General features: G+C 37.1%; 3 protein-coding genes across 3 annotated transcripts in view; 1 reads left to right on the top strand and 2 right to left on the bottom strand.

Annotated features, from left to right (window-relative positions):
- Window positions 1–211: 211 nt before the first annotated feature.
- LOC306865777 (m7GpppN-mRNA hydrolase-like) lies at window positions 212–11,910 on the bottom strand. Its single transcript, XM_079410579.1, has 11 exons — window positions 11,148–11,910; window positions 10,444–10,595; window positions 8,980–9,107; window positions 8,772–8,870; window positions 8,524–8,676; window positions 8,097–8,209; window positions 7,908–8,003; window positions 3,548–3,671; window positions 3,213–3,293; window positions 1,690–1,741; window positions 212–1,308 (listed from the first exon to the last, which is right to left on the bottom strand). The coding sequence occupies exons 1-11, from the start codon at window positions 11,198–11,200 to the stop codon at window positions 1,175–1,177; spliced, it is 1,185 nt and encodes a 394-aa protein (XP_079266705.1). The 5' UTR covers window positions 11,201–11,910; the 3' UTR covers window positions 212–1,174.
- LOC306865778 (receptor expression-enhancing protein 5-like) lies at window positions 11,524–18,745 on the top strand. Its single transcript, XM_079410580.1, has 5 exons — window positions 11,524–11,924; window positions 12,133–12,226; window positions 15,938–16,076; window positions 16,896–17,064; window positions 17,268–18,745. The coding sequence occupies exons 1-5, from the start codon at window positions 11,807–11,809 to the stop codon at window positions 17,315–17,317; spliced, it is 570 nt and encodes a 189-aa protein (XP_079266706.1). The 5' UTR covers window positions 11,524–11,806; the 3' UTR covers window positions 17,318–18,745.
- A 3,676-nt stretch (window positions 18,746–22,421) lies between these two features.
- The window catches only part of LOC306865472 (chromodomain-helicase-DNA-binding protein 1-like), a 31,500-nt gene continuing 28,080 nt past the window's right edge, over window positions 22,422–25,841 (bottom strand). Inside the window, exon 37 of the mRNA XM_079410078.1 lies at window positions 22,422–23,935. Within this exon, the coding sequence (XP_079266204.1) occupies window positions 23,629–23,935 (307 nt within the window). The 3' untranslated portion in view covers window positions 22,422–23,628. The remainder of the gene's footprint in view (window positions 23,936–25,841) is intronic.

The raw sequence follows: 25,841 nt of genomic DNA, 5'->3' as shown, positions 1-25,841 counted from the left end.
GCTTGTTTCATGAAACAGGCCCCTGGTTATTTTAAATTATTGAAACTATTTTCTTTATTTTGCATTAAGTGTCATGTGTCAATTTTTGATTATATCAGCAAAGACTTATAACTTGTCATTTTTATATTGTCAAAGTGATACTGGTTTGGTTCACTTCTTGTTGAAAGAGAATGCATACATTTTAATGTGGAAAGGCAAAATAGACTATCACTCTTTAAGAAAGTGTCTTTATTTACCAAAATATGAGAAAGAAAAAATGACAACACAAACCATAGATAATGTGGTTAAACAAATCATGTAGCATAATTGTAAGTCAACTTATCACAGCTATCAGTGCCATTTCACAGAGAAAATATTAATATAGTATAGCAACCATGTGGAGGGTGGGGAAAACCTGGGGAGCAGTTGAAGCATGATAAATAGATCAATGAACAGAAAACAAACAGCTTGAAAACAACCGAAAACGTCATTCGAGGGAAACATGGATGAAATGTCATTTATCAAATTGAAAAAAAATCAACACACATCAATGTCACACTGAGCAGTGTGTAAATTAGGTGATTGAGGACTTGGTAAAGTATATAGTGCTTCAATGGGTTTTCCTGCTTTTGGACGAGTAAAGTCCACCCTATCTGTACAGTCCCATCATGTGATGCTCGGAAAGCATGCTTTTTGAGTAACTTCTTATTTGCTTTGTTTAACAGCAAAAACAACGAACACTGAGATGACTTCAGCCATAGAAATTCAACATACAGCTGGACTGATTATTATTGTAACATCTGAATTCACAATGAAATAAAAAGAGTAGAATACACACTTCAGGGGCTCCGAACCAAACTATTGTTAAGTGTGTTTCAGACAAACTAGTTAGTTTCTTAACGAGCAAGTTGACCAAGAAACACCCCTCTTTAGAGACAAAATGATGCACTCATGATTGGGCACACATTTTAGCATACATATAAAGTCTAAAAAGAACTCAAGCCAACAGCGTTCCAGATTAATAGGAACGGACATTGTGTGTGAAAAAAGGAATTTTTTTGATTTATCTGTAATCTTGGTCCAACACACAATGCATCTCGGCTAACAGGTTTATAGTGCAGAAGATCCACTTGTAGATATTAAGGAAATTCGCTCCATCAAATCTCTTAAAAACCAGAGGCAGTACAGCAGATCTTCAGGACTCAAAGCAGGATTTCATGATGGCATCCTTGTCAAATTTGAAGCTGAGAAAAGACCGAGAGGAAAGGCTGTGTTCCCCGTAACACAAGTCTGCCTGTCCGTTACAGCCATAGACTTCACCAGCTGCATCTGCAAAAACAATTGTAGAACCACTGAAAAATATTGTCCACAACTGTTGAAATTCATGCATTAAATTATTTGATGAATAAACATAAGGTGTGGTCAAAGGCATACAGATCTACTGTCAATGCAGCGGTTTATGACACAGCTTTCTATTGGTCAATACAGCAAAGCCATGTGAAATCTGTTGTGAAATCTGCGTAGAAAAATCCTCATCACACACACCTTTTCTCTCATGCCTTAAGTGTTCAAACATTAACAAATTCTAGTTTCAAACTGGATATTTGCGAGGATTTTGCTTTTGATCAAATACAATTCTTTTGCTTTAGCTATAATCACAAACCCCCACTTCTAATCTCCAATGCATCAGTTCTTCAAAAGCATATTTACCTGTGTCAAAGTTATCCTGCAGTCTTCTGGGCTGAAGTTTCTTCTCATCTTTCTACAAAATAAATATTGCGTTACACAACTATAACATCTATTGTAATTAGGGATGGGTATCGTTAAGGTTTTAACGGTATTACTATTACCGATACTGCTTATCGATCCGGTACTTTAACGGTATTCTTATCGGTACTTTTTGTTTTACTTTGTTTCTTTGTTCATATTCTTACAGTATCTTATCTTATGTATATAAAACACTAAAAATGCCTGCACTTCATCCATTTGTAAATGCACCAGTGTGCAGGTATTTTTAGTGTTTTATATACATAAGATAAGATACTGTAACAACATGATCAAAGAAACAAAGTAAAACAAACTGACAAATACAATAAAACAAACACACAAACGAAATGAAATAAACAGTGCTTTCATTTTTCCATGAAGGTCTACTAATATTAATGTTCAGGTAAGTAATAGTTACAAAAGTAATCAAATGTAAATGAGCACTGCATAGTTTTCACTGTATGTACTGATAGATTTATGTTTATTAAAGCTATAACGTTGTTCAGATTAAGAGCTGTGGGTGATTTTCTCTTTGCATTTTGTTCTTTGATTAACATTGATGGCTCAAGCTCCAGTCTGACCCTTTAAGACAATATACTGACACGCATCGGATTTTCTCTCAACTGTTCTCGTCCACTTAAAACAAAAGTGAAGACTCTCATAACCGGCCATTTTGACACATTGTGTGTGTATTTTTTGGCATATTTTTGTGTGTTATTTCGACGCGTCCGAAGCTCAAAGTGTGCTTGTCCGTTTTGGAGCACGCCGCCGCGCAGGCACACGCGCGCACATTTCAGCCTGGGGAACAGCAGATTGTACTTTCAACGTTTTACTATCAAATATGTCCTGCAATGTAGCAACAGTAAAGACGGCATTTTATAACAATCACTGATTGAGCTGATTCAGATGTTAAATTTTGGTTCGGAGGAACGAATCCGCGCCGCTATGAGGGAGTTGTGCTAGAAGAAATGCGGCTATAATCCCTGGAAGCCAAAATCGAAAAAAAAAAAAAAAAAATACTTAGCTTAATATAACAGCCACAGGCCTAAAGTTTGAGCAGATGTTTGAATAGTTGGTTCTCTCCTCTATCATAATTAAACAGGACTTTCATGTTGCGTGTGCTGAAGTTCCCCGCGCTTCTGAATTGCGCATAGCAAAAATGCATCATAGACAAATGTTTGAATATTATTGCACATAAAAACAGCTGGCGACATATATATATATATATATATATATATAGAGAGAGAGAGAGAGAGAGAGAGAGAGAGAGAGAGAGAGAGAGGGGGAGAGAGAGAGCAACAATGTGTGTTTTCTTAACTTCTCCAATACCGACAGAAGTACCGATAACGTCAGAGCTTATCGATACTCCGGTCTTTCATAATTTAGCCCCGAGACCGATTAAATACCGAGTTTCGGTACCCATCCCTAATTGTAATGAACAGTAAATAATGTGTGTAGCTACGTACCTGTTGCTGACTGACACCATTAGCTCTTTTTTTCAGGTTTGGAGACTCCTGGTGTTTCTTGCTGTTGCCTTTCACATGATTCTGCAACAAAACAAATCGACCAATCACTGAATCAGCACTAAACAGACTGATCACTCGGTCTGTGCTGCTGGCATGTCAGAGTTACTAAAGTGAAACAAACTGTGAATAAGATCTGAATTCAGTCCTCACATGCTGACATGTGGATTTCTGTACAAGCTTTCTTTTTCTGTACTATATAAGATTTTGGGTCACACTGCTTACACCTACCCGTAATAGCATTTTTACACAGAATATTCTGTGATGTGAACACCTACCTTGGGTTTAAGCTCATCTACTAACTCACTCTGGGCGGTTTGTCCAAAGGGTTTCTGCTGTTTTTGCTTTGACCAGCTTTCAGGAGATGCTTCCACCAACATCTGAGACCTTCTGGGCTTAGAGCTGAGCAGAGGAATAACCAAAATTAATGCATGTCATAATCTCAACAGTCAGGTGACTGCTCGTTCAACTGCATACGGTAATATACACGCACAACTCCACAGAAAATTATATACTTGGTGCCCTCCCTACACCTACCCTAACCCTACCCAATACTTTATTTTCAACTTTTTGATTATTTCCTTCATTTTTATTGAAAATAAATGCCTTTCTGATGCGATATGAGATTTGAAAAGGGAGAAAAAAAATGTTTGGCAAAAGGTGGGCACAAACTCGAGATCGCATCAACAAGCATGTGCCTTACCATCTACGCCACTGAAACTGATGTTGAACTAACTTATTTTTTTATTGTTGACTAACCCAATCACACGTTAGTGGGCGGAGTTAGTGTAAATAGCCTTTGCCAACAAGATGGGCTATTTGCACTTAGTGTAAATAGACACTCCGTTTATTATTGGGTGATTCAACACACAGATGTGTTACCAGCTAAGAAGTTCAGCACTTTTATAGTTTCATCTCTATCTGATGTGATCATAAGTATTGGAGCAGTTGCCTCACAGGTCTTTCTAAGTGATCAGCTGTGTCCTGTTGCATTAATTCTTCAGATATTAAAAGCAGGGAATGTGTCGTATCAGTTATATCCATTACTTCTGTATTCTGATGACACACACAAACCAGGATGAAGATGAGGGAGCTGACTTTGAGAGAAAAGCAAGCAATTTGGATGCTAAAAGAAAAGAGGAAGTCAATTAGAGCTCTAGCAAAAACAAAAGGCATGGAGAAATCAAGAGTTTGGAAACCAGCAGCAACCAACAACTACCTGATCGGCTGAGAAAACAACAGTAGTTGATGACAGACAAATCATAAAAGCTGTGAAAATGAATCCTAAAAGACGTGTCTGTAAAATCACCAACAACTTCCAGAAAGCTGGGGTGATGCTCTGACAATCTACTGTCCTCAGGAGACTTTGACACAGAATTACAGATGCTACACAGCAAGATGCAAACCTCTGACCAGCACCAACAATAGAAAGACAAGATTAGAGTTTGCAACAAAGCACAAAGGTGAGCCAGAAGAGTTTTGGAACTGTGTTTATGGACCGATGAGACAAAGATGAACCTTTATCTAAGTGATGGGAAAGCAAAAATATGGAGAAAAAAGGGAACTGAAATAATCTCAAGCATACATCCTCATCTGTAAAGCATGGTGGAGGTGGTGTCATGGCATGGGCATGCATGGCTGTCTCTGGAACAGGCCCTCTCAACTTTACTGATGACTTAATGTATGATGACAGTAGCAGAATGAATTTGGAAGGGTACAAAACCATCTTGCCTACCAATATTCAAGAAAATGCCACCAGATTCATTGGGAAGTGCTTCATATTGCATCAGGACAATGACCCAAAACACCCTGCCAGTTCAGTCAAGGAGTTTATAAGAGCAAAGAAATGGAAAGTCTTAGATTGCTCAAGTCAATCTCCAGATTTAAATCTGATTGAACATGAATTTCAGCAGCTGAAGAGGAGAGTAAAGGCAGAAACTCCCCAAAACAAGCAACAATTGGGATCGGCTGCATTAAAGGCTGGGAAAAGTATTTCAAAGGATGAGAGCAAGAGTCTGGTGATGTCTATGGGTCACAGACTCACTGCTGTGATTGTGTGCAAGGGATCTGCAACTAAATAATAGCTTTTAATCTTTTATATCTGCCTTATGTTCAACTGTCCCAATACTTATGCTCACATCAATGAGTGGGATGAACTCTAAAAGTGCTGCTCTTTTTATTTGGTAAAACATCTGTGTGTTGAAATGGCTAATAATAAAATGTGACATTCTGTAGTTTTGTCTCATATTCATCTTTTAATCATATTTGCAAATGTCTTGACTCCACAGACAACAGAGCAATTTTGTCTTTACTGTTCCCATACTTATGGAGGGCACTGTATATATATATATATATATTTATTTGCACCACTGGCTTGGTTCGATATCCACATTTTTGATGATTGTTTGGGATTTTATTAATTCATAACTATTCCAAAAACATAAATAAATATATACAGGTGCTGGTCATAAAATTAGAATATGATGAAAAATTTGATTTATTTCAGTAATACCATTCAAAAAGTGAAACTTGTATATTAGATTCATTCATTACACACAGACTGATATATTTCAAATGTTTATTTCCTTTAATTTTGATGATTATAACTGACAACTAATGAAAGTCCCAAATTCAGTATCTCAGAAAATTAGAATATTGTGAAAATGTTCAATATTGAAGACCCCTGGTGCCACACTCTAATCAGCTAATTAACTCAAAACACCTGCAAAAGCCTTTAAATGGTCTCTCAGTCTAGTTCTGTAGGCTACAAAATCATGGGGAAGACTGCTGACGTGACAGTTGTCCAAAAGACGACCATTGACACCTTGCACAAGGAGGGCAAGACACGAAAGCTCATTGCTAAAGAGGCTGGCTGTGTCCAAGCACATTAATAGAGAGGCGAAGGGAAGGACAAGATGTGGTAGAAAAAAAGTGTACAAGCAATAGGGATAACCGCACCCTGGAGAGGATTGTGAAACAAAACCCGTTCAAAAATGTGGGGGAGATTCACAAAGAGTGGACTGCAGCTGGAGTCAGTGCTTCAAGAACCACCAGCACAGACGTATGCAAGACATGGGTTTCAGCTGTCGCATTCCTTGTGTCAAGCCACTTTTGAACAAGAGATAGCGTCAGAAGCGTCTTGACTGGACTGCTGCTGAGTGGTCCAAAGTTATGTTCTCTGATGAAAGCAAATTTTGCATTTCCTTTGGAAATCAAGGTCCCAGAGTCTGGAGGAAGAGATGAGAGGCACATAATCCACGTTGCTTGAGGTCCAGTGTAAAGTTTCCACAGTCATTGATGGTTTGGGGTGCCATGTCATCTGCTGGTGTTGGTCCATTGTGTTTTCTGAGGTCCAAGGTCAACGCAGCCGTCTACCAGGAAGTTTTAGAGCACTTCATGCTTCCTGCTGCTGACCAACTTTATGGAGATGCAGATTTAATTTTCCAACAGGACTTTGCACCTGCACACACTGCCAAAGCTACCAGTACCTGGTTTAAGGACCATGGTATCCCTGTTCTTGATTGGCCAGCAAACTCGCCTGACCTTAACCCCATAGAAAACCTATGGGGTATTGTGAAGAGGAAGATGCAATACGCCAGACCCAACAATTCAGAAGAGCTGAAGGCCACTATCAGAGCAACATGGGCTCTCATAACACCTGAGCAGTGCCACAGACTGATCGACTCCATGCCACGCCGCATTGCTGCAGTAATCCAGGCCAAAGGAGCCCCAACTAAATATTGAGTGCTGTACATGTTCATACTTTTCAGTTGGCCAACATTTATAAAAATCATTTTTTTTTGCATTGGTCTTAATTGATATTCTAATTTTCTGGAATACTGAATTTGGGACTTTCATTAGTTGTCAGTTATAATCATCAAAATTAAAGGAAATAAACATTTGAAATATATCAGTCTGTGTGTAATGAATGAATCTATTATACAAGTTTCACTTTTTGAATGGTATTACTGAAATAAATCCACTTTTCATGATATTCTAATTTTATGACCAGCACCTGTGTGTGTGTATATATATATATATATATATATATATATATATGTGTGTGTGTGTGTGTGTGTGTATATATTTACACACACAGTATATTAAAAAATAATAATAATATAATATTATAATATATATATATATATATATATATATATATATATATATATATATATATATAAAAACAGGCTGGACCTACTGGTACTTTATTTTAATACCCTTGTATGCAATATTTTATAATATTGTAATTTCAATATTTGAGATGTTAATGTAATATTTCATTATTTCACATTATTTGTCAATTTAAAACAAATCAGTGTGCTTTCTGTATGACTAGTCAGTCTTAAGGCCCCACACTTAATGAGAATAAAGTGCAGCCTTCAAATAGTCAACAAATAATGTGAAAAAAACTATAATTATTCTACTGGTTCTTATTTGACAATTGCAACCCTCTTCATGGGATGCACAACCACTCGAATATTAAATTCAGTTGTTATTGGTCAAGCTAGCCATCCTGGTCCATCTCTACTTTAGTGTTTAAGCACCATAACTCTACTGCACTATTAGAGCTGCAAAACATATCTTTGAACGTGAAAATGTGATGGTGAATTCCTTCTACAGTGAGAATGATCGCACCGGAATAGTTTGCAAGGTGTGCTGCCGTTGGACGCAAAATCCTCTTCGCTGCTCGTTGACTCTCCTTTGTGTTTGGCAATCCACTCTCTGAGCTGCCTGCAGATGAGCACATTACACCTCTGTCATACTCCAAACAAACAAAAACATAAGCATGGATCACTTCAAATCATCATTCATGAGAAGATGTACCTCATAAATGGAATAGCCATAAAAAACTTGTTAGGAGCCAGTCCAAGCTTGGATTTGGGGGTCATATCGTTCCTGTGGCAAGGCAGTTTATCCACTGGGAACCATTCAATGTTCTATCAGGAATCAAAAGAGCAAAGAAACACAATTACAGCTTTAGATAATCAAAAAAATGTGCTTCTATATAGTAAAAGAGCATTAAAATGTATATATATACTAGTGCTGTCAAACGATTAATCGCAATTAATCACATCCAAAATAAAAGTTTTTGTTTACATAATATAGGTGTGTGTTCTGTGTATATATAGGTGTGTGTTCTGTGTATATTTATTATGTATATATAAAACATACACAGGACACACACATATATTAGGTAAACAAATACTTTTATTTTGGATGCGATTAATCGTTTGATAGTACTAATACATACCCTTATTTCTTTTCTGGTCTTGGGGTTAAACTTGGTGTCTTTAGGAACTCCTGGTATAATGTACAATCGAACCAACTGATCTGAAATTCTCTGCTCAATGTATGTTTTTTGGCAGATACGATCTCGGATGTCAAAGCCGGTCTCCTCCAAAACCTACAGAGAAATCAAACAACATTTACAGTGGTTTTCATTACACTCATTAGCTCTAAATAAACCAGACTGAGATTTCTATTTTGATAGCTGCATACTTCTCTCACAGCACAGTCATGGAAAGCCTCATCTTCATTGACTTTCCCTTTAGGAAAACCCCAACCAGACTTGGCCAGATAACCCTGGACCATCAACGCCTTCAGGAAAAAAAACAAAAAAAGAATGAATACATGAAGGTTTCTGCATTCCTTTTTAAAAATGCATGTCATAGTTTATGATGCTTCCAAGCAGCTGCTGTATACTTACATTGTCAAGCGCTTCATCAAGAATAATGGCACCAAACGTAGGTACACCCATCTTATACTCTTTCCACTGCTCTAAAACCTTCTGAACATCCTCTCCATGGGGCAGCAGGAATGGACAGTGATTAAAAAGTGAACATTATGTTAAGGTTGTATCGATTTCAATAGATTTTTGTCATTCAAAACATGTTTTTTTTTTTTATAAATATAGTTGGTCTCATTTTCGTCTGGGAAAAAATGTTGAAAAAAAACTATAACCCTAACACAATGAACACTGCTGACAATGATCAATTATCCAGAGTTAATTTCATTTGAAAGCTATTTTACTGCAGTATCTGTTGCCAGGTTTCCATAAACCCAAACAACCCAATCTGAGGTTCAATCCTGCACATTTCGTAACATTATACTTTGCACAATCTGACAATAAAGATCATGCACTCATGCAACAAAGTTCTCCCTTAAATCTTTAGTTTGTGCACCACTTTCAAAGACAGTTGCATTACATAAACAATTAAGGTGGTGACACACACTTTAAGAATTTGATCACAATTTAGAAGGCGTTTTGGTTTAAGGCCCATTCACACCAAGGACGATAACTATAAAGATATGGTTCTAGAAATCATTCTGCTATAACGAGCTGGAGAATTTAAAGCAGCAGAGGCGCATGTGCTTAGAATAAACAGACTATGTGATGCGCCAGTGCGGACGCTAATATAATTATCTTTATTGGTCTGAACGGGGCTTTACTGTGTCAGTTGCAGTTCCTAATGTCTGTTTATTTCGCCCATCTTACATAGCAGTGCTAAAACTACTGTAGATATGTGCTTGTCACCTTAAAGACCATGTTTGAACTATTAGCCAGATGTTTTTGCTGTCATTAATAGATCTGCATGAAGAGAAAAAGGTAAAATTCTGTGGGATTATAGTTCACGAGGTTCCTTTTTGTTGCAAATTTGATTATCTGTATATTTGCGATAAATGCCAATACAAAGTATTCAAGAGAAAGATCATGCGCCCTTTCAACTGTTTATCCGTTATTTGTTTTTCTGAATTGCGCAGTACTTTAGGTCAACTTGTGTTGCTTTTTAAATGAGCTGAAAGTGTGTTTTGGGGTTTGTGGATCTCCAGTGCAATATTCTGCTCAAAGAAAAGTGTAATATAGCGTTCAGTCACAAGGCAACTTGTGCTATTTGGTGCAAGCTAAAATTTTCAGTGACAATGAATCACCACCTTTGATAATTGTTCTAACTTTGTAGGAATCAGCTGAAATGTCCAATCAGTTTAAACACTTCAGAAAACTGAAGTGCATTTATTCTGTGCATTAGTAATGGGTTATTTTTTTCTCTTTCTGCAGTGCTGAAAACCTTTCCCTCCTCTTTTCTAAGGCTACTGAACACTCAACAAACTCAGTAATCTCTCTCAGAAAGTATGCTTTCATATAAGAGTAATATAGATCTCTTTAGGATATCAGCCTTGGCAAAGTCTCTTATCCCACACTGAGGTAGTCCTGGTGAATTTTGCATGCAGAAGTCCAGGTAAAACCAATGGGCAAGCTCGATCTGGAAGCAAACTCTGATGGCATTGTCCCTCTCCTCACTGGGGATGTGAAGAATGAAGCGACTACAAGACAAAGCACAGAAAATACTGAAAACAGGAAGCCTGCATGAGTCAACTGCACATTTAAGGATGATTTATGATGATACATCCGGGTTTATAGCACAGACAAAAAAAAAAATGTATGTGCGTGATTGTTGTTACCGGAAATGCGTGGCCAGTACCAATTAGAACACGGAAGTAGTAAATTGACTATTTAGGACAAAATATTAGAACTTACTACTACTATCATCAGCATCATCATTATCGGTTGACTTTGGGGAATGTTATTCTTCACGTCTGGACTCTAAATCCCGCCTATCTGGCATGTGATTAACAAATATCCCCAGTTCACGCCAGTGATGTACAAACTGCAGCTGACTCGGAAGGCGCCTACTATACTCCAAAGACTACTTAGTAAAGTTAGCAGCTTCATAGGTTTTGCAACGCAGCCCTATGGAGTCCGTTTAACAAAAACAGCTACGAGTTATTCGCCCTCGCAAACTGATATAAACGCACATTACACGTATAGGTGCTTTTAAACAGACGGTCAGGTGTAAATGTATTCTCTCGGGTTACCTGCAAAGGTCATCCAGCAGTCCGTTAGGAATCTCCCCTCTTTTTGTCTCCATGTTAAGGGTAAAAACATCCCGAACACGCAAGACTAGTGCGTTAAAAACAGCGCAAAGCTACTACACTTGCGTGCTTCGCATTTATAATATGTGGCTAAAGTACATGCTTCTGTACGATTCAAACGCTTAACAATAAAAGAGCAAGCAGTGCTGTGGATTTATATCGACGACGCTGATGCTAGCATGCTAACAAGCTAAAAATATAGCGCAGCATGAATAACTTCACAGTAGGCGGGAGCAGAAGCTCAGCCAATGAGAACTCTAGTCTAATGACTCTTGACCAATCACATCGCTCTCTACATAACGGACATCACCAAGAGACCAATCATAGTGAAGTTCAGAGAGCGGTGTAGGAAATTAGCATGTTTGATTGTACAACGCGATCATAAATGTGTTTAAACGGTGAAAATTATTACTCGGCTTTTCGCACTATAAACAGATCTATACGCATATTTCAGCGTCACATTCATTTAACTTTAAATTTAAAAAGCAAGTAAATAATTCTGTTGAAGGGTGTGGTCGAGGAAGTGGTTCCGTGACGTCACAGCCCCAAGAGAGCTGCCGTTCATCAGTTTTCCTTCATATCTCAATAAATCCAGACAAATCATGGCGCACGGGCTGAAAGAACGCTTCGACAAGTTTCTCAACGAGAAGAACCTGATGACGGACGTGCTGGCGAAGATCGAGGCGAGGACCGGAGTGAACCGATCTTACATTGCGTGCGGTGAGTGTCTTATAACCAGGAACACATGTGTGCTGTCTGCCACCTCAGATCATGCATTTAATGTCCGACACCTCAGATCATGCATTTAATGTCCGACACCTCAGATCATGCGTTTAATGTCGGACACCTCAGCTCAGGCGTTTAATGTCGAGAATAGGCTTGTTGTATGGCAGAGTGAAGTCCTGATATGTTGTGTTGTGTTTTGCAGCTGTCATCTTGCTCGTCGCGGTTTATCTGGTGATCGGATACGGCGCTTCTCTGCTCTGTAATCTCATCGGATTCGGCTATCCTGCATACATATCGTGAGTTGGAGCTGTAATCGATCTTTCTTTCTAGATTAGAGCTCATTTTTAATTTTGGCATCACTCAGCAGTTTATTTTCGTCAGCGTGCGACGTAATGACGTCATCGCAGCAGGAAGCGCGTGCCGTAAAATAAATTCCATTCTTTCGAAACGCGTCGAAAATGAAAGTGCATATGTGTCATTTATATGAAAATTCATTTTCTGCATATTTTTATGCATAAGCTCAGAAACAAAGCGTTAACAGTATTTAGCGAGGCAGTGAGCAAAAGTAGGCAGAAGCCTTTGTTTATTACACCGACACTACAATTTGAAGATGAATGGTCTTCCATTAAATATTTTTAGTTGTCCATCCATTAAGCATCTCAAACAGAAATAGCAATTTAACAATATCTTATCAACAGCTCTTAAACAAATTATTCAACAATTGAAGGACTATAACCTTTCATTAAATATAATTTACAATGTAATATAATTTTTACTGATCACGTATAAACATATATGGAGAAAAAGCACAAAAAACATGTTGAAGAATACGTAAAGGATCTGCCATTTATAGAAGTTCCTTTTCATTTGCAATGTTAATGAGGTTAGTATTAAAGGGGACCTATTATGCAAAACTCACTTTTATAAGGTGTTTTGGCTGCAGTGTGTGGAAACAACCAGCCTATAATGGTAAAAATCCACCCACTCATTTATTAAAATGATAAACAGTCTCTCAGAACGAGCCGTTTCAGATTCTCCCTCTGTTCACGTCACCTAGGGGAATAAGTCCCGCCCATTAGTGACGCTGCCCTATAGACACAGCCCTGGGTGAGCAGCTGTGGTCCGCCTCCACCATTAACATTACTGATCACTGTAGCTGCTGGAGATACACTGTCAGCGAGAGGACGCTTTACAAGTGTTGTGTTTTGGGATGCAGTAACGAACAAAGGCTCCCTCCATCTGAGCCTGAGGACACTGTGGTTAAGTTTAATTTTTTATTTTTTTTTTAAATCGGTCCCCAAAACGTGTAGAGCTCAATACCAACACTTCGTGCGCTCCGTCAGCTCCAGACCAAAGTAAGTGTCACGCGTTAGTTTTCCAAATCTCCTTCTGAAAGAGCTGCTTGGCACTCTGTAAGGCTGATGATGCTAAAGCTACCAGCTAGTGTCTGTTCTCACTGCTGCTGTCTTCATGAATGACCGTGAATATGAATGTGCTAGTTAAAAGTTGCATATGAAAGCAATGTCAGTTTATTGAGCTCATAATCATGAGTGGGTCTTATAAAGTTTGTGATAGCATGCCATGCACCATGAGACCAGCTATGTTGTTATTTTTATCCCACCGTACTCCCCGTCTGTGTAATTCATAAACGCAAATGTATCATGCACAGTACAGTCAGATGACTGACTTTGAAGCAGAGTATGTTTTCTGTAAAGATAACAGGCTTGTACTAATCGTGTGAAGTCTAGCACTGTTAATGCGGAGCTGGAGTACTTGAAGCTCCGCCCTCGTCTCCGGGAGCAACAGCTCATTTGCATTAAAGCAACATACTCAAATACAGCGCGTTTGGGCTCATACCCTAAAACTGGCAATTTTAACAAGCTATAAAAAATGATCTGTTGGGTATTTTGAGCTAAAACTTCACTTACACACTCTGGGGATATCAGAGACTTAGCATAATAGGTCCCCTTTAATTTGATGTGCAAATGCCTCCTGTTTTTATGGGTTAAATAAAACAATTAAATCGTTTTTTGTTTTTAAATTAAGCATCCAATACAAGGTATCACTGCAACAAGACAAACTGCATTTTTGCATTAAAAATAATTTGTATATATAATTTTACGTGTGTGTGTGTATGTGTGTATATATATATATATATATATATATATATATATATATATATATATATATATATATATATATATACACACACACACACACACTTGTCCTGGAATTGATTAATTGACAATCAAGTTTATTCAATACAATGTTAATCAATCAATCAACGGTCAGTCATTAACGTCCCTAATTCAGTCTTTTATCTGATCTGGAGTTGTTTGCAACTCTTTTCTTTATTAGAGATAAATGGACAGTGTAATTGCTGCAAAATTGATAACTTCTGTTATATAAAACCAAAAATCACACTCTTGTTCTGAATATAATCATGGCTGTCCGTCTACAGAAAGTCCAGGCAACCAGAACGCTCAAGCTTTAAAAGCTTAATAGAAACTATGAATGTAGACTTTATATAATGAACAGACTCTCTGGGCTTCTCTTCACACAGAAGCACTGATCAACACACATCAAACACGGTCAGAAGGAAGCTGAAAGCGTGGCTTGACACGTGGGAATCAGCGAGGTTTTGTTGCGTGTCAAGTATGCACAGTTTGAACTCATTAAACACGCTGTTATTCATGCGATTATGGACATGAGTGTAAACTCCCAGTCTGGTCCCATCATCAGGTGAAATGCTGAGGCAGTTCAGGGTTAAAGATGGCAAACCGTAGAGGTCTTCTGCGGCTCACTGAACCCAGACATCTCACCAAATTAACCCCAGAAAGCCTGCTCTGTCGTATGTGATGCATGCATTTCTGAGGCAAAACCTGTCGAACACAATCTACTACATGCCTTCTGACTGATAGTTCACACGTTAGCAAGTAGCCCTCGAGTTTAACTGTACAAACGTTCACCTTCAGCTCGTGCTTCACTTGTCTTTCTGCTGTCAAATCTTTCCTGATTATTATAAAGTAAATGCAAGAACTTTCATACTATTAGTAACATTTGATCATTTACTAGACTGAAGCATTTTTTTTCAATCTTATTTAATTTTCCATTCATCAGCTTTAGAAATATCATGTTAAAACCTATCGTATTCAGTATCGCACTCAATTATATTTTTTGCCCCCACAATAAAATTGATATTTATATCATTTAATGTATATAGTCTATTATACTGTTAAAACATTTCATTGATTTGCATTAAAAAAAACTATCAATTTTATCTTTTAGCGGTTAAATTTTTTTTATTTGGCCATATAAATGACAACATCTGCACCAAAATAAATATTTTGCTCAGTTTGGACCTTGTTGTCTTCTTTCTTGAGTATAAGCTCCATATTTCTCATTATGTCGTACTATATGGGCCATAAAAGCCATATATTATGTATCAAATATGATACAAAACAAATATGCAAGATTTTTATTTATATATATATATATATATATATATATATATATATATATATATATATATATATATATATATATATATATAAAAACTTTTTGTTTACATATGTGTGTATTTATGTATATATAAATACAAACACATGCATGTATATAAGAAAAATTTTGTTTATATATTAAATATGTTTATATAATATAAGAATATGTGTATAAACGTAAATATTTTTAATATATACTCTGTGTGTTACGATTTTTATGATTAATCGCAATTAATCATTTGACAGCACTAATATGTATTTAATATTACATTTTGTCCGTTTCTTTTAAAAAAACCGGTCTACTATAGTCTTTCTGATTATTATTTCATATGTCAGGCTTTACAGGGTTAAAATATAATTTTCCCTGGTCTTCTCACAAGACAAGCAGTTATCTAATGCTCTTGAACAATCAGATTCTGTATCCTCTGCCTGTTATTTAATATTAGTAAGTCTGACATGAAAGACAGCGTGTAGAGCGAGCATCATATCAGTCTCGTGTGTTTGCAGAATCAAAGCCATTGAGAGCGCAACCAAAGAGGACGACACCAAATGGCTGACCTACTGGGTGGTTTACGGCGTCTTCAGCGTCGCAGAGTTCTTCGCTGACATTTTCTTCTCCTGGTTCCCCTTCTACTTCCTGGGAAAGGTATTATACATTACATTATATTAGCTTCAGTCAAATGCATTTTGTTTGTAATAACAACGTTAATGCTTATTATTAATCAGCATCATAATAGTTCATGCTAACTATTATTATTATGATTGAATAAAAAAAAAATCCAAATCATGTATTCACTTTTTTTTTTATTGGTGCATGACAAGAATGGGGGGATTTTGGCATGACAGACATAATAAATACTAAAACCATTCTTTAATTATTGATAAACATTACAAACACATAACGATTCAAATTAGAAGAAAAAGCATTTTGTTTCTAGACCAAAGGGCTCAAAAATTAAAACGAAAAGAAAAGTGAATTTTTGAACTGGTTAGTATGGTTTAGAGGTCCCAGACTAGTAAGTGTGCCAAGTCTATTAACAGTTCATGGGCATAACTAATAATAGGTTTTGATTCTATTAACCTATTGAAATTGGTTGTGCCTCTTTAGATTGAGATATATGGGGTAGATATACTACATTTTGTTACTACAAGTTAAAGGTGGCATCTTCTGATACAGAGATTTGGGCTAGTCGTGACCACACACTGAATCACAGTTCAGCCTGATTTTGATAATGTTTGGCTCTGATTCCAGGGATATTATGCGATTCACTTCATGGTACCTGAAGATCGAGCACTGAGGAGTTGCGGTCCAAACGTGTTTACTTTAGTGCATTTTGTGCTTGAACCCTCAAGGAACGACTCTGTTTTTGTGTCCACTTCAGTCCATTCACATTAATATTTTTGCAATGTAAAATATTGTCATTAATGCTAGACTGTAATGTTTTCTTGTTTGTTTTCTTGCTAGTGTGCTTTCTTGGTTTGGTGCATGGTTCCCACTCCATCAAACGGCTCTGTTCTGATCTACACAAGAATCATCCGGCCCGTCTTCCTAAAGAATGAAGCCAAGATCGATAATGTGATGAAAGACCTCACGGATAAAGCATCAGAGGCGGCAGACAAGTTTAAAGATGAAGGTGAAAACCAGATGCATTTCATGCGTTTGCTGTTTGTTTCTGATCGGAGCAATAACACAATGCATTTGAATATAAAGGATCTTCACTGACAGATGTTTCATCAATGACTTGAGAAGCATTGATCAAACTCTGTATGTGACTAGCATTAGTTTCCTTGCAGCCTTTGAACTGTTGATAATCCAGTCTTTTGTTTTGTCTTGCAGCCAAGAAAGCCACTGCCAATCTTATATTTGAGGAGAAAAAGAACTACTAAAATCCGCAGCCATTTCAACTGCGTCCTGTCCTCCAGGATGACTGAATAAATGTTGCCTTTCTATGCTTATTTTTCAAACTGTAAATGAGCCGATTATTGTTATTCCCTTTGATGAGTCTTTGAACCTGTGGCAGCCATATTAGATTACATCAGACAGCCAAGTTACCATAGTTGTGTTTAAAACCTAGATCATGTTACAAGATATCCAGTGACGCTCACCCTGCAATGCTTCAGTAAACTTCCTTCTCTTTCCTGTAGACATCGTTAGCCTTGGCTTGTATTATAAGGTCATAAAATCCTTTATCCTGCATCTTGAGGTCATTTAACATATGCATTCGAAGATCTATTTATGTGTGATACGAGTTTTGTTTGTAGAAATGTCTCTTCTGATAACATCAGTGAAACTGTAAGCCTACGAGTCATGCATTTGACATCAACTATTAAACGATTGGAAGACACGGGCTTGACGGTCTCATCACTTCCCTCGGTCCGTTACGATCAGTGCTCAGCTGATTGGACTGCAGGTGCAAACTAAGCTGGGTTAACAAGCAAGCTTTTATTTCTATACTTAACTAGTGAAAGCATGCTGTGGGTTTTCTCTTGTGCAATAGTGTACATTTCTGTAACCAGAAGACAGAAGAAATGCATTGAAAGTTTATAAAGGGGTTTTTGTTTTTGGAGTTGAACACAGGATTCCTACCCCATTTTCCATTTTAAAATTCCATACTTTTCCAGACTCAAATTTCCAAACCTCTCAGTAGATTTTCAGACTATATTTAACATAAATGGCTCTTAGAGCATTATTTTCAACTTTATATTTGATATATAGTACAGTCATCTATAAATATTTTTATTTTCTCAGGTTTTTTTAATTGATTTTCTCGAAGTGACAACCTGCAGAGCCCCTAAAATAAAACTAAATATAATTTACATTTTTTCATGCACACAAGAAACTTTTTTGTGCCCTTGAAAAAGTGCATGGGAATTTTTTGCGTGCTTATGCATAATTTCTAGTTTTATATAACCGATTTCCTTTGTGCTTCTCTATGAATAAAATGAGAGCATGGATGCACATGAATTAATCTACTCAGAATTTGGCTTTGCCTCTAATATCAAGGCATAATTTCCCATTTAAAACATACTCTGTGGCGGCGCAGAAACCATGACACAAAATGGGCTGATGACAAAATTTGCCAAGTTCAAGGGTCTATAAAAAACACTGGTACTGTAAAAATTGTTTAAAATTTGGCTTTCATTAGAGCAGTATGCAATATTTCAAAGCCTTGGGTCTCTGTAATGCATACAAATGCTTATAACCTGCATTTTGCATAATCAAAAAGTGCATATTTGACAATCACTAAACAGCTGCCATGAAATCTCACTTCTTGTACAATAAATGTATTTTCATTAAATTCTTCATTTTTTATTAACTGAATAGGAGCAAAAGTCTGGAAACAAATATTTTTCCATACTCCGCTTTCTTTTTTCCATACTTTTCCAAACCGCGTAGGACCCCTGTGAACATGCAGATGGAGAGTTTCCTGGCATTACAATCTATCATATTGAAGAAGGCAGTTCATATGATGAAGTCAAAAACAGGCAGTTTAATAACTAATCCAAAGGACATAAATGAATGTTTTAGGGAATTTTACTCAGAATTATATACCTCTAAAGTTAAACATACAGACTGATTATATATATTTTTTTCTTTTCCAAAATGAAGTCTTCCAAAGCTTCTCAAGCTAGAATCCGAACTCTCAATCGAAGATTTATTAAAGGCAATTCATGCTTTTCCATCTGGAAAAGCTGCAGGCTCGGATGGGTTCGGCTGAATTATTTGAAAGCTTGCAGTAAGAGACTGGTTCCCTATATACTGAGAATGCTACAGGATTCAATCCAGAAGAATAAACTTCCTGATTCTTTATATGATGCAAATATCTGTAGTTTTGAAAAAAGGGAAACCTGAGACCAGTCTGGCTAAATTATAGACCCATTGCCCTCCTAAATTTTGATCAAAAAGTGTTGACTAAAATATTGGCATCCAGGGCTGCGTTTCCCAAAAGCATCGTAAGATTAAGTACATCGTAGACCAATTGAAACCAATGGAGCTACGATCAGTTTAAGCTTACGATGCTTTTGGGAAACGTAGCACACGTTAGCACAACACATCTCAACAATTATTCATCCTGAATAAACTGCGTTTATTCCAGAAAGGTTTTAATTTTGTAACGTCTGCCTACGTCTTAATATTTTATATGCAAATCGTCAATTAGCTAACAATTCTGCTGCTGTTATCTCACTAGATACTCAAAAAGCCTTCGATCAGATTGAATGGCCATATATGTTTGAAGCACTAAAAACCGTTTGGATTTGGGGATAGATTTATCAACTGGATCAAAATAGCTTATTTCCATCCATCTTCACCTGTTCTGACCAATGGTATTAGATCTAGCTCTTTTGAACCGCATCGGGGTGTACAACAGGGTGATGCCTTATCACCTCTTCTGTTTAACATTGCACTTGAGCCATTAGCTGTAGGAATCAGAACCCATCCACATATTCATGGCATCTCTCTGGGCAATGATCAGTTTATATGCTGATGAGCTTTTACTATGTGTTATGGATCCTATTGTTTCCGTCCCTAAAATTTTAAATCACATTGACACTTTTAGTAATCTGTCAGGATACTCAATTAATTGGAATAAAAGTGAATTTATGCCCTTAACAAATAACTTGAGATACCTTTTTGAATAATATACCATTTAAAATAGTGAAGGATCACTTTATATGGCCTGAAAATTCCAAATACAAATTAGTTTAAAAATGACATTTTTTAGACATGCTTAACAGTCAAATTAAACATTGAAAGCTGGAACTGCTGCCTTTAGCTCTAATTGGCTGTGTGAATGCTATAAAGATGGTTGTTCTCCCTAAATCTGATATCTCTTCCAGTTTATTTATTTGTAACTTTTTTTAAACAACTTGATTCAGTTATTCTTTCATTGGTATGGAACTATAAAACACCTCGTATAGCAAAAGTCCACTTACAAAACCCTACTGATTGTGGAGGGCTTGGCCTTCCCGTTTTTAAGCATTACTATTGGGCAGCTAATGGCAGGGATCTCACTTTCTGGCAAAGGGGCATCCTGGATGATATGACATCTGAGACCTCTCCATTATGGGCTTGTACAGAGTCAGTGCCAGAGTCCTCTCTCCCACCTTTGCTTTTTACAGAGTCTAAATCTATCAGTAAATTAGGAAGCAGTCATTTTGTGTTGAGAAATGTTTTGAAGATTTTGAATCAGATAAATACATTTGTGACCCTGAACCACTAAACCAGTCTTAAGTCACTGGGGTATGTTTGTAATGATAGACATGATTGCAGCCAAAAATGTGATACTACTCAGCTGGAAATCTCCACAAGCCCCTTGTTTTCAGAGATTTAGAGATTATCCAAATGGAAGTAATGTTTTGATGAGCTCTCCTCACAGAAAAGATCTGAAGTCACATGGGGACCTATCTTGAGACTCTTGGAACTTCTGCATTCTGTAAACCTCCCCTTCTTATATATTCCTGAACTATTGGATTTATAAAACAATTGTGAATAATGCCATTTATGTTTATATTTTTGAATAATTATGTTGTATATATTTGTTAATTGAGGCAGTCTATTTTTTATTTTTTTTGTCTGTGTGTGGTGAATATGTGACCCTGGACCACAAAACCAGTCATAAGCGTCAATCGTTTAAAATAAGCTTTCCATTGCTGTATGGTTTATGATAGGACAATATTTGGCTGAGATACAACTAAAAATCTGGAAACTGAGGGTGCAAAGAAATTTTTATACATCAGATTTTCAATACAACTCCAAAAACTGTCATCTCCAGATGATTCTGCAATTGTTGGCTGTATAAAGGAGCATGATGAGAGTGAATATAGGGAGCTTTTAAAGAGTTTTGTGGACTGGTTGGTTTTAGGCTTAATGCTATAAGGCCAAGGAAATTGTGATTGATTTTAGTAGATATCCTTACAAAGTGGTGCCAGTGAATATACAAGAGTCAGAAATTGAGATTAAGTATCTGGGTGTATATTTGAATAACAAGCTTGATTGGTCTGACGATACAGTACAGGTTTATAAGAAAGGTCAGCGTTGCATTCACTTATTAAGGCGACTGAGATCCTTTGGAGTGTGTCAGGCACTGTTGAAGACCTTTTATGATTCTGTGGTATCATCGGTGATCTTCATCAGCCGTCACCTGCTGGGGATTGCTAGAGAAGGAGAAGAAAATACAATAAGCTCATAAAAAAGGCAGGTTGTGTGTTGCCCACTATTGATGTGAATGACTGATAAACTGGTCAGTATAATGAAACCAGACGGTCATCCTCTTCATGGAACAGTTCAAGCATGTGCGAGTACCTTTAGCTCAAGATTAATTCAGCCCCGATGCCATAAGGAACGATATAAAAAGTCATTTTTACCAACAGCCATTAGGTTATATAATCGATGTCATATTAGATGGCTGATGTAGTATTTTAAGTTGTACTTGTATAACATGGTGTAGAGTGATGCTTGAAACAAGGGGGCTGTGTGAAATACCGTATTGGGCAGTATCTTTTTCTCTTTATCTATTTATTGTGGTGAGCTGCTGTGGAATCTGAATTTCCCTTTGGGATTAATAAAGTTAGTCAAATCAAAATATCTTCATGGAACATGATCTTTACTTAATATTCTAATGAGTTTTGGCATAAAAAGAAAAATGGATCATTTTGACCCATATAATGTATTTTTGGCTATTGCTACAAATATACCCCAGCGACTTAAGACTGCTTTTGTGCCCCAAGGTCACATGTATATTTTTTTGTTATCCTATGTTGGTTACTGTTTTATGCATTTGTGTTTGTTAATAGAACTTCTAAACTTGAACTAAAAAAAGCAACAACCAACAATTTGCAGAGTTTACCCAAAAGGAAACCCGTTTTGAGAAGTTTGCATTCATTGCAGAGACAAACATCAACCCAGCTCAGAGTCAAATGCTTCTGAATCGTAAATCTATTTTGAAAATGATTGCATGAAAAGCACACTAAATTACATTAAAGCCAGATTACAGGTGAAAACAGTGATTTGAGTTTAATGACTTTATAAACAATTATATAAAACAATTACTTTAAAAATCCATGCATTTTCAGTGTAAATTTGGATTTGAAATATAGGAGGAGATATATATACATCAGTATGTCCTGTAACAGCATTCTGACTTACTCGGGCCAGTCACCAGAAAAACACTCGGGCTGCATAGAAAAGATTACATTATTGCCAACATTTAAAGAAAACAAGAGGAAAGATTATCATGGAAATGTTCTAAGGAGAGCTCATAAGTGCCTCTAGCTACGATCGACCCTTTCATGTCCTTTTTGTTTGTTACACAGTTTGTATTTTTTGACATGATGCTGTTATAAAGCGAGGCCAATTCACTTACAAAGAGAGAAACCAAAGAGATCAACAAACCAAACCATCCTACAGAACGAATACACGTGGAATATTTACCCCATTCCATTCATGATTCAAAACTACTGAGATTAAGAAACGTAAAAAAACAAAAACAAGGAAGAGAGAAAATAGCCTGAGTTGATGGGGAAATAGTTAAAAAAATACCAGCCTGAGAAAAGCCCATTTGATTTACTTTATACAATAATTTACAGTAGTACAATGTGGAAAAAGTGACATTATCTGATGCGCGCTAAAAATAGTCCAGATTATTTTACAGCTGAGACAGATTTAAATAATTCAAGCATGATGGAAAGAAAAATTACAGATAAAAATTGGCAAAATGGTCACAAAACACTGTAAACGAGGTACTTTGGAAGGTGAACCCCAGTCCTTCAGAACAGACACCCCTCAGGTCCTCAGCTGATAAAGACGACACACGTTTGTAGCATCCTTTCACTCAACACTTCTTAAATAAGCTGCGTCGCGATCATTTACGGCTATATGTCCGGATCCAGTGTCGCACGTGACAGTGAAACATGGATTCATCTGTTTCCAAGTAAAAAAAGAAACCAAAATAAACAAACGAAAAGTAGTCAATTTATAAAAATAATAATTAAAAAAAATTACTCTGCAGCACCTACGAAAGAATGCAGCTAACTCTTAAATATACAAAAATATGTGATCTGTGTTTCCTCCAAGGTGAGTAGGAAAGGGTGGCACTCCCAGAGCCCCAGTGCAGCGGCCAACAGTTGCCTAAGGCATTTCCTGTGTGTTGTGTCTATGGCTAATCAGAAGCGAGCGGAGCGGACAGGAGAAGAGAGCGCTATGTCTTGCGGCCGCTCCAGACCTGTTCGGGTGTGCTTCTGTGGTCAGACGAGTACTCGAAGGGTGAGCGGTGGCCCAGCGGCGAGCGCGAGTCGTACGGCGAGCGCGGCCGGTGCTCCATCTGCCAGTCCGAATGGTAGCGGTAGTCCCGGGATGATTTGTGGTGCGTGTAGTCGGAGGCAGAGCGGTGCTCCGAGTGAAAGCGGTGTTCGGAGTGAGTCCTGTCCTTGGAGTTGCTTTCTGATCGGTGCTCTCTGCTGGAGCGATGCTCGTCCAGCTTCCTGTGCTTGCTGTCGCTGTAGTATCTGCAAAATCAGTCAATCAGCCACACGTTACCATCATAAATCATGTTGAATGTCGTCAAAATTAGTCTTTTGTCTATCATCTCTGAAAATATCTTGGCAAAATTCGCTGCGGAGGTGCTTTCTGTTAACACCACAAAAACAGTTAACCCATCAAAATAAATCACGTAACATGTGACCCTGGAGCACTAAAGCAGTCTTAAGTCGCTGGGTATATTTGTAGCAATAGCCAACAATACATTGTATGGGTCAAAATTATCCATTTTTCTATTATGCCAAAAATCATTAGGATATTAAGTAAAGGTCATGTACCATGAAGATATTTAGTAAATGTCCTACTGTAAATATATCTAAACTTCATTATTGATTAGTAATATGCATTGCTAAGAACTTCATTTGAACAACTTTAAAGGAGATTTTCTCAATATTTAGATTTTTTTGCTCCCTCAGATTCCAGATTTTCAAATAGTTGCATCTCAGACAAATATTGTCCGATCATAACAAACCATACATCAATGGAAAGACTATTTATTCAGCTTTCAGATGATGTATAAATCTCAATTTCGAAAAATTGACACTTAAGACTGGTTTTGTGGTCCAGCGTCACATATATATAATAAAGGTGTATCAATGCACATTTCCTGCCAGTCCTGTGTAAACTATGGCACGCAGTTTTTTTTTTATGTATTTTTTAAATATCATAAGATGACGGAGCACAAGAAAACAACGCAGTCTGAAGCTGCTCACTTAATTAAACAATCTTGCTCGTCTCAATCTGCTCAATCTTGGGGATCTCAGTGCCCTAAATGATGTTATAATGAACTATATCACATCCAGAGATGAAGGATTGGATGAAGTTGCTAAAGAGGAGTCGTCCGAAGCAAATATGCACATCGCGTCACTCGCGGGATGTTTTTGTGACACTTGCATGAGTAAAAACATCACGTGATCAACCATGGTGAAGATAACTACGATTGCTGCTTTGCACCTGCTGTGAAAGTCCCAAATACGCCAGAAAGCCAAACGTCATCTCTGATGACGTCAGAGAATATTAGTTTGTTATATATTTAAATTAATAAATTCAAGGACATTTACTTTTAAAAGTTTAGTTCTATATCTATTCATTATAAATTCACTTTTAGTGGTCAAGAAATTCAACCTTGCAGATCTAGGAACTGCAGGAAAAGCACTAAAACATGGTAGATGTAACAGCAGCCACTGACTTCCATAGTACTGGAAAAGATACTACGCAGGTCAATGACTACCATCAACTGTTTGGTTACCAACATTCTTCAAAATATCTTCTTGTGCGTTTACAGAAGTTTAGAACAAGTCGAGGTTGAGTAAATAATGACAATTACAATTTTGGGGTGAACTATACCTTTAAGGAAATCTGCCAATATTATTTGAAAGCTATTAATAATTATTAAAGCTATTAATTGTCCATTTTTTCAAAGTTCGCTGTGATTTAAAAAAATAATAAATGCAATGGGAAGATGCCAGGATTTCATTTTAAGCCTCTATCGGCCAATAATATTGTTCATCCCTAAATTGTCCTTGACACTGTTTATATTCACACCATTTTCATACATAGTTCATTCGTTTACATTAAATTTTTGGGCAAGAAATGGCATAATCTGTTCTCACAACTTTGTTTCCTTCTTGTAGTTAAATCGTGGTCAGGTTTGAATTATTTTTCCCTTGTTTAAAGCAAAGATTTAACTAAAACAAGGGAACGAATTAGCTCAACATGATCACAATTTACCTAAAATGAGGGAACAAATTAATTTGTGGCCATGATATCCTGTTTTTTTCCCTGCATGTCACGTGCTTCATACAAATCACCCCATTCAAAAAAATGAAGAAAGCTGCATTTGTACCATTGACTGTATGTGTGAACGCTGCTATT

The sequence above is a fragment of the Barbus barbus genome (genome assembly GCF_936440315.1).
Source record: "Barbus barbus genome assembly, chromosome: 47".
Taxonomy (NCBI): Eukaryota; Metazoa; Chordata; class Actinopteri; order Cypriniformes; family Cyprinidae; genus Barbus; species Barbus barbus.
Note: the sequence above shows the minus strand (reverse complement) of the source record. Positions and strands in the feature narration are given on the sequence as shown.

Excerpts from the sequence above, each read along its gene's own strand:
- LOC306865777 (XM_079410579.1), bottom strand. The coding sequence starts at position 11,200 with ATGGAGACAAAAAGAGGGGAGATTCCTAACGGACTGCTGGATGACCTT. Across the intron at positions 3,294-3,547 it reads TAGATGAGCTTAAACCCAAG|AATCATGTGAAAGGCAACAG; the intron begins GTAGGTGTTCAC and ends GTTTTGTTGCAG. Across the intron at positions 1,309-1,689 it reads GCAGGATAACTTTGACACAG|ATGCAGCTGGTGAAGTCTAT; the intron begins GTAAATATGCTT and ends TTGTTTTTGCAG.
- LOC306865778 (XM_079410580.1), top strand. The coding sequence starts at position 11,807 with ATGGCGCACGGGCTGAAAGAACGCTTCGACAAGTTTCTCAACGAGAAG. Across the intron at positions 11,925-12,132 it reads CCGATCTTACATTGCGTGCG|CTGTCATCTTGCTCGTCGCG; the intron begins GTGAGTGTCTTA and ends TGTGTTTTGCAG. Across the intron at positions 17,065-17,267 it reads AGACAAGTTTAAAGATGAAG|CCAAGAAAGCCACTGCCAAT; the intron begins GTGAAAACCAGA and ends TTTGTCTTGCAG.